This window comes from Scleropages formosus, chromosome 2 (assembly GCF_900964775.1).
Source record: "Scleropages formosus chromosome 2, fSclFor1.1, whole genome shotgun sequence".
Classification (NCBI taxonomy): domain Eukaryota; kingdom Metazoa; phylum Chordata; class Actinopteri; order Osteoglossiformes; family Osteoglossidae; genus Scleropages; species Scleropages formosus.
The window spans coordinates 43,452,223-43,461,466 of NC_041807.1; the positions used below are offsets into that span (position 1 = coordinate 43,452,223).

The 9,244-nt window shown below is 46.1% G+C and overlaps 1 protein-coding gene across 1 annotated transcript; it reads right to left on the reverse strand.

The window, feature by feature from the left end:
• Positions 1–3,629: 3,629 nt before the first annotated feature.
• tomm6 (translocase of outer mitochondrial membrane 6 homolog (yeast)) lies at positions 3,630–5,488 on the reverse strand. The gene is made up of 3 exons (XM_018746898.1): positions 5,360–5,488; positions 4,154–4,288; positions 3,630–3,754 (listed from the first exon to the last, which is right to left on the reverse strand). The coding sequence occupies exons 1-2, from the start codon at positions 5,455–5,457 to the stop codon at positions 4,192–4,194; spliced, it is 195 nt and encodes a 64-aa protein (XP_018602414.1). The 5' UTR covers positions 5,458–5,488; the 3' UTR covers positions 3,630–3,754; positions 4,154–4,191.
• Positions 5,489–9,244: the final 3,756 nt, after the last annotated feature.

The window sequence follows — 9,244 nt, forward strand, 5'->3', positions numbered from 1 at the left end:
CCGCTTGCTTAGGCCTCCTGGGCTCTCTTGTTTTGAGAGACTTCTAGATATCATACAGTCACCCCATCATTTTCCCCAGAAGTGCCCCCAGTGGTTGCACACCCACCTTTCACATTATTCCCCCATAAATAATGCAATTATTTACAACTGTAACGCGGGGTCGTTACACTATTTTAAAATATGAATATGCTTATAATTACCTCCCTACTCCCTCTGTCCAGAAGGCCTTCAAACCCATGTCTTTGAGAGCCACTTGTCTCCTGAGCTCGTGACAGCTCCATCAATGAGTCCAACACCTTCTCCTGTGATCATCTGTGGATTTGCTGTCAGACTCAGTGCTACAGGCAGCTGCTAATGAGTGGTACTGGACCCACTGAGTGCTTCAACAGCCACGTTTCTGCATTTATAACTCAACCCTTGCTGAAGCGCTGAATTGCACGTGACTTTGCAGAAAAGCGTCTGATAAACTCGTAAAGGTCAATTCCCCAGATACAACCTTTATTCAGCCGTTTACGCTGACATTGTACTTGCTAATTTGTGTATATTATAATATTTTTTTAAAAAAAATGGTGGGAGGGTATCAGGATTTGTCTATCCTGTGTTTTATGCACCTACTCGAACGATGGACCTCGGTGCAGTAAGTGGTAGGTAACAAACAAGGTTCACTTGAGACTTTCATGTCTGCAGCTACGTCTCCTTCTCTTAATGTAATGCATAAATTGTACTTTTGCTGAGATGTACGTCGCTTTGGACAAAAGCGTCTGCTAAATGAATAAATGTAAATGTAAATGTGCAAGCTTTATGTTGTGTGCTGCTGTGGTCATTTTGCAAGTTTTCACAGGAATTGCAAGAAGTGTCTGGTGAAGAACCAAACGAAAAAGCAGGATGTGCCTCCTTAGCGGTAAAAGAAGTCCTTCTGACAGTCGCTTCTAGAGGCGTAATACCAAACAGAGGTCACTGGTGGCCAAAGAGCAAGAGGAACCAGGTTCGAAAGCAGGTCAGGATGGAGCCACAGCGACAAAAAGCCTCTGAGGAGAACAGGAGTGAGATGAAGAGGAATGGCCAAAAGGACAAACACGGAGGCCCCAGATCACCACTTACAGAGATCAGGATGCTGTTTCTAGAATTAGCTGCTTTATTTCGATATGTAATAAAGCCAGAAGGAGATGTCGGAATCTAATAGTGTCTGGTCCTTCACCTGGACTCTTCAATTCAATTCTGTTCAATTCAATTCAATTTATTTTCATAGAGCTCTTCTTACACAGTGACACAGAGCACTTTAACACAGGCATAACGTAAGAAAGACAAACACATCAGATAAAAAACAAAGAAAACATTTGACTAATGACTACCATAGCATAGTACTTTTATAGAGCTAGAAGTTTTCCTACTGGCCACAGAGGAAAGGAACAAAAACTCCCAATTAAAAGTTGATGGAGAAAAAAACCTCTGGGGTCCACGGACCAGTGGTTGCTCACCCCTCCTGGGCATTTTAGATTAAGTAACAATTCTAAGACAGTTTACAAGCAAAAATGATATTGCTATATGGTATATTGAATCCTCAGCTCAGCATGGAATGTCTCGTCCATCATGGTAGTTGGTCATCATCTTCAGTCAGCATGGGATTTGTCTGTCAGCACCGGCCTCCTCAGGTCTTATGTAGCGCGGTAATGCTCAACAAGAAGAAAGAACAGGGTTAGTAATTTGTAATTTCAGTCAATTTCATATGCAGATCTATAAAGGCGGTAAAAACGACCAAGGCAAGTGGAATTACATTTCAATCTGAAATGCATGAATGAATATGTAAGTCTTTAGTCTGGATTTGAAAATAAAAACAGACAGGACATTTCTGACAGTAACTAGTAGACTATTCCACAGTTTAGGTGCTCTATAACTAAAGGTGCAACCTCCTACTGAGGCCTTATTGATCACAGGTACTTTAAGGTAGGGGGTGCGGTGACGCAGTGGGTTGGACCACAGTCCTGCTCTCCGGTGGGTCTGGGGTTCGAGTCCCGCTTGGGGTGCCTTGCGACAGACTGGCGTCCCGTCCTGGGTGTGTCCCCTCCCCCTCCGGCCTTACGCCCTGTGTTGCCGGGTAGGCTCTGGTTCCCCGTGACCCTGTATGGGACTAGCGGTTCTGAAAATGTGTGTGTGTGTGTGTGTGTATTGATGGGTCTGTTACTCGTTCTGGTACCAGTAGTCATTTCTCATGTGATGGGGTTTCTTGTGTCGTTTCCAGTGTGGGCCTCAAAATTTTAAATAAAAGCGTTAAGTGCAGCCAAAACATACAAACCATTTTAAGGCCGCGGCATTTAACTAGACTCAGTGATAGGAGCGCTTGCACCAGAAACCTAAAATACATTAAACCAAATACTCTGAAGTTACCACCGAGGACAAACTGTAGTATAAAATGCTGTCTGTGAAATATTCATTCACTAACAAGTAAAGGTGCTCTAGTAAATGATTTAATACTAAGTTACAAGTCCGATCTGTTCTTTCTCACTGAAATCTGCTCGGTGAGTCCGATACGATTCCCCTAATACAAGCCGCTCCGGACAGATATGATTATTTCCATAAATCTCATTCTGTACGTCATGGAGGTGGAGTCGGCGTTCTTTTCAATAATACATTACAAATAACACGGAGAAACCGTGATCATTTTGCTTCGTTTGAAGTTCTACATTTAGATTTGAAGTTGAAGCCCAAAATAATATTACTTATCTACTGTCCACCTGGACTGTACTCCTCTTTTCTTGAGGAATTCAGTAACTTTATAACCAATTTAGTCATTACTCATGACAAAATTATCTTGATGAATGATTTCAATATTTATATAGACATGTCGTCAGATACTCTCGCTAATAGTTTTATGTGTCTCTTAAACTCAATCGGTTTCACTCTAGTTACTGATCCTACTCATCCCGGTAACCACATGCTCCATCTTGTCATAACCCACGGCACAGATGGTCATCATGTAAATATTATTCCTGTAAACGAGATTATTTCTGATCATTACGTATTAACCTTTTATCTATACCTGCCCGTACCATTCGGCCACAGTAAGACCAAAATCGTGTGGCATATTGATGAAGATACTACTGCTACAATTATCGATTGAAACTCTGATTTTGGAACGAGTGCAGATATTGATCAAATGGCTTTTCATTATACTTCAGTGTTAAAATTCACCTTAGGTTCTGCGGCTCTGCCAAAAACTAAACTTATTTGAAGTATAAGAAACTCGCCATGGTTCAACAAATCAAGGTAGAATGTGGTAAATTAGAGCGTAAATGGCGTTCTGCATGTATTAGTGGTCAGCTGCTGTTAAGGAGGTTTTGTCCCGAGAGCACGCAGCTTCAGCAGCTGCTGCCCCATTACAGAGCATTTTGACTCTGCTTAAACCTGTAATGGCACCTTGTTGCAACTCTGCAGAATTCACACATTTCAGCTGCAAACAACCATTTTGGCATGAACAGACCCAATACCAGCAGTGCTGGTTTTCTCTTTTCCTTCATTTATTTATGTCTAAGTTGAGCAGCCATCGTCATGGTAACACAAATTCATGCGCTTCACAAGTGTAACATTAACGCTTACATCTCTAGCAGGTTCACATTAAAGAACCGAGAGGATTCATTAAGTCGTCATTTATTGTTAATAGAAAGCTGTATTGTGGTGAAACGTGGTGCAGGCTCCTCCTCTTCCTCGTGCTCAGGAGTGCTGGTCCTCCTCACCAGGGCGCTCCGCTCATAGCGGCCTGCAGATTAAACGCATCGTTAGTAAAAGTGCAGATCGAGGCAGCAAACTGTCTCGGTGTTGCGCACACTCCCGTTTCACTCACATTCCTCTCTAAAACCTGCTGTATCCAGGGAGCCCGGGCTGCGAGACGGCACCGGCCCTGCGAGGGGTCTGCGAGAGGGCCGGCAGCGTCCCTGGCTCCCCGGAACAGCCAAAGACTGCAGGAAGCAGCCCTGACATGGGGTGATACTGTGAAACACGGGGGAAAACAGAGGCCACGGCAGAGCTGATGACTCACACTGGGTACTATCTGCTAGTACCGCAGTAACATCGCATTACTACAATGATGACCTCCAATGTAACAACAGGAAGGGGGGTGGGTGGATGACAACTCTGTGTGTGTCTGTGTGAGTCCCACCTGCAGCAGCGGCAGCGTCAGCATTGTGGAGTGTGTGCTCAGGCACCTGGCTGCGGAGCCATCAGGTCAAAGTCCGACAGGTTCCTGGCCACCCAGATGCCAGCGGCAAAGAGACCCAGATTCACCATCAGGTTCCTGTGGGACAGAAAAGGGACATAAGTGTTGAACAAACACCTTCAGCTGGGTCCACTGGAGCATTTTACCAGCGTGTGTGTGTGGGAGGGTCATTCGCTAAGGAACTCAGTCCAACAAAGAATCCCAAAACCTTTGTTTCATTTCTGCATTGAGTTGACAGAAAGTCACCATCATGGCATCGCTGTAATAATCAGTGATCAAAGTTCAAAGATCCAGGTTCCGGCCACGATTTCCCACCAACTCACTGTTTTACTGTGATCACTGTGCTCAGTCCTCAGACATGCAAATTTACATTTAGCTATTCATTTATGACACTTCTCCAAAGCAACTTACAGTGCAAAGTCACTTAGTTATTTACCAAATACACAGCTGGGTAATTTTACTGGAGCAATAGGGTAAGTACCTTACTCAGTCACGTGCACTACGTTCACAGGTCAGATGGGACTTGAACCTGCAACCTTTGGGTCCAAAGGCAGTAGCTCTAAGTGCAGAACATATTACAGTGCATTTATTATTCACTGAGGAGCCCCACTGCGGACAGCATGAAAAGGGAATACAGGGATGCAGCAGTTAGATCCGCCGCGTAGGTCGCACGTTCAAATCCCACTCCTGCTGTGATCAAGCCGGTACTCGACCCGAAGCGGTAAGAGTAAAAATTACCCTGCCCCCTACAAGGGTAAACCCGTCCCGCACAAATCACTTTGGAAAAGTGAACCCAGAGTGCAACACAGAACAGTTAGTGCCAACACCGCGCCGGTGGGGGGAACTAAGACTTAGTGCGCAGAGATCGATGACGCCGCCGGGCAGGGCCGCGCGAGCGCGAGGACACACGGCACGGGCACTGACTGAAGACGTTTCTCGGGTTTGCGGAGAGACAAGCCAAGAATAACGGAGGATTAAGGCACGAGAAGGGGGACTTTGTTTGTGTTTGTGTGTATTATGTATGATCGCGCGTGGCGGTGTGGGTAACTAATCATAATGTATGAGTATGTGTCTATACTATGACCATCATCCGTCCCACATTTTCCGTGACCTCAGTCCCTTAACAAAAGAGCGTCTCTTTGCCGATACCTTCGGAAGTCGTTGCGGTCGGTGGCGAAGCGGTACGCGGCGCTCATCCAGTCCAGAAAGCCCGACGGGGTACTGGGCTTCTTCACCGAACCGCTCATCGTGGAGGCAGTGGAAGCCGGAAACCGGAAACCGGAAGCCAGAGAAGAGAGCGCGAGAGAGAGCGAGGGAAAGACGCTTCCTGTCTTCACTGGCGTGAAGTGTCCAGATCGCGAATGAGCGCCACCTACCGGCTTGGCGGTTCACCGTAGCCCGTACAGTAGTTCTATTTCCCTGGTTCTTTAATTTAATTTAATTTAATTTGGTTTTATTTAATCTTATTTGATTTTATTAATTAATACAGTATCGCCGTACTGCTCTCCTCTTTGTTGCTGTCTTTTGTACATTTACATTTACATTTATTCATTATTTAGCAGACGCTTTGAGGCACGTACATCTCAGCAAAAGTACAATTTATGCATTACACTAAGAGAAGGAGACATAGCTGCAGACATGAAAATCTCAAGCAAACGTAGTTTGTTCCCTACCACTTGCTGCACCGAGGTTCATCGTTCGAGTAGGTGCATAAGACACCTGGGGATGCTTATGGAGTTACGATGTGTGGACAGTTACACCGTAAATGAGCTGTAGAGATCTTGGGCAAAGTGGATCTCGAAAAGGTGAGTTTTCAGACCCTTCTTGAAAGTAGACAGAGTTTCCGCAGTTCTGAATGACAGGGGAAGGTCATTCCGCCACAACGGACCCAGAACCGAGAACCTCCGAGCTTTGCCTTTTGTACTATTGTAAAGGTTCACAAGTCCCACTTTGCAGGCTCTCACGAGCCTGGCCGTCCTTTTCAAAATGAAATGAACAGTTAAAGAACACAATACTAGAACCTCAGAGCCTGGCCTTCTTTTCTTAAAAATTAAATTAACATTTCAAAATCAAAGAAGAGGCCCTTGGTGAGGTCGAAGAGTTTGTGGGAGCAAGTCCTGCCCCTACCCTGGTGGATGTCCTGAAGCGAAAAAGGAAGATTCCAGAAGGGAGGCTGCGGCATCGGAGGGGGCTTCTTGCTGGCCGGGTCCTCTTTGGAAGACGGCCGAGAGCGAGCCTCCTCCCCGAAGGAGATAGATACCATGCGGGCCCTGCAGAGTTCCCCGTCAACATCTCCGAGTCGGTGGTCGTATAACAAGGGAGGATGGGCGATGCCAAACTTGGAAGCGTAACTGCCAGTGGGGGACTCCAGTGGGGCAGTGGGGGCTGAGTCCTCTAGGAAGGAGGCTTTTAATAGACTAAATAATGGCCATGTTTTATTCTTGTTTTTGTGTTACTTCACTATTTTACTCTTTTAACAATGAACCCCAATGCCTGGTTTTAAAACTGTAACCCTTAACATCAGGGGGCTTCAGAACAAAGTAAAAAGAGTTGCTTTGTTAAATCAGTTTGGGTCCCATGCCTTCAACCTGTGTTTTTTGCAGGAAGTCCACCTCCAGCACCAGCGCGAAGTGATTCTCTTCTCTCGTGAATGGAGGAAGGGTGAGTCCTACTGGAGCACATGTGGGGTCCACTCTACTGGCATGGGGATACTTTTGGGGACCGCGCCTTTGATAAGGTAGGGCCTTTCCCTGTTTATGCTGGCCGGGTTTTGGGGATGGACTTCATGTGGGCGGTATGGTGGCACGGTGAGTAATGCTGCTGTCTCACAGCACCTGGGTGGTGCGAGAGAACGTGGGTTTGATTCCACTCAGCCTTGTTGGAGTTTGTGTGTTCTCCCTGTGTCTGCATAGGTTTCCTCCAGGTGCTCTGGTTTCCTCCCAAAGGCATGCAGTTCAGGTTCCCCCACAGTGTGTGAGTGACACAGAGAGAGAGTGTGTGTGTTCCACTGATGTATGGATGAGTGACCCAGTGTAAGTAATGTATCTAGCAGTGTAAGTCACCGCGGTGAATAAGGTGTGTGGGCTGATAACACTACATAGAGTTCATTGGAAGTTGTTTCAGAGAAAAGCATCGGCTAAATAAATGTAGGTTAGCGTGTGTTTTTTAATTCCACTTGCTTTGGTTGTTTTTGCCACCTTTAAATTCAAGTTCAAGCTTATTGTCATAGGTACAAGTACCATGTACAAGTATCATGAAATTCTTCCCGAATGCTTCTCCACAGACTATGGACAAAGACAGAGACAATAGAAATACTGCACAAACAAAACAATGACAAAAACAGTGAGTAGTTTGACAGTAATAGCAATAAATAATGGTAACAGCAATACCAGCTGACAGGCAGAGAACTCAGAACGAGAGAATGAGAATGAGAATGCTTAAAGTGGCAGTGGCAGTGTAATGTATCAGTGTGCTTGGGTGGAGCAGTCCAACTCTAGTTACTAAAGGAGGCACATTGGTTAATGTTGTATACTCTTATAGCAGTGGGGTAAAAGCTGTTCCTGTACCTAGCTGTGCGGGTTCGAATAGACCTGAGCCATTTTGCAGATGGCAGGGAAGAGAAAAGTGCCTGTGCGGGGTGACTATGATCTTTCATGATGTGCATCATCTTTCTGATGCAGCGTGTGGTATAGGTGTCCTGGACTGCTCGTAGCTATGTCTCCATGATTTCCTGAGCCGTTTTGACCACCCTCTGTAGGGCTTTCTTGTCCTGTATGGAGCAGCTGCCACCCCAGGATGTAATGCACCCTGTGAGGACGGACTCAACAGCACACCTGTAGAAAGTGGTGAGGACTGTAGTGGACATCCTGGCTTTCTTCAGATGCCGAAGGAAGTGGAGACATTGATGGGCCTTTTTGATGGTTGATGGTTTATACAAATGCATATTAAATTGACTTAAGTTACAAATGACTAACTCTATTCTTTCTTTTTGTTGAGCACTGCTGTGCTACATAAGACCTGAGGAGGCCAGCGGTGACAGACGGATCCCATGCTGACTGAAGATGATGACCATCTACCATGATGGACAGGATGTTCCATGCTCAGCTGGGGATTCAAGATACCATATAGCAACAATATCATTATTACTTGTAAACTGGCTCAGAAGTCTTATTTAATCTAGAATGCCCGGGGGGGCATTCACTGGCACTTGGACCCTCAGAGATTTTTTTCTCCCTCGATTTTCAGTTGGGAGTTTTTGTTCCTTTCCTCGGTGGCCAGTAGGCATACTTATAGCTCTATAAAAGTACTACATTATGGCAGTCATTCAACGTGTCTTTTTTGTTTGTATCTGTTTTTCTTACCTAATGCCTGTGTTAAAGTGCTCTGTGTCACTGCATGAGGAGAGCACTCTATAAAAATAAATTGAATTTAATTGAATTCAATATACGGGGGCGCGGTGGCGCAGCGGGTTGGACCGGGTCCTGCTCTCTGGTGGGTCTGGGGTTTGAGTACCGCTTGGGGTGCGCCTTACGACGGACTGGCGTCCCCTCCTGGGTGCGTGCGCTCCCCCTCCGGCCTTGTGCCCTATGTTGCCGGGTTAAGCTCCGGTTCCCCGCGACCCCATTTGGGACAAGCGGTTCAGAAAGTGCGTGTGTGTGAATTCAATATTAATTTTCCTAATGGTGTTTGTATATTTGGTTTAATATATATGTATTTGGGGGGTGCGGTGGCGCAGTGGGTTGGACCGCAGTCCTGCTCTCCGGTGGGTCTGGGGTTCAAGTCCCGCTTGGGGTGCCTTGCGGCGGACTGGCGTCCCATCCTGGGTGTGTCCCCTTCCCCCTCTGGCCTTACGCCCTGTGTTGCCGGGTAGGCTCCGGTTCCCCGTGACCCCGTAAGGGACAAGCGGTTCTGAAAATGTGTGTGTGTGTGTGTATATATGTATTTGTACCATTCACCTGCTATGCTGAAATGTCAGTAGGGGAGATGTGTTGTGAAAAGGAAAACACCCAAGAACAGTAGTAGGTAAAAAGGGGT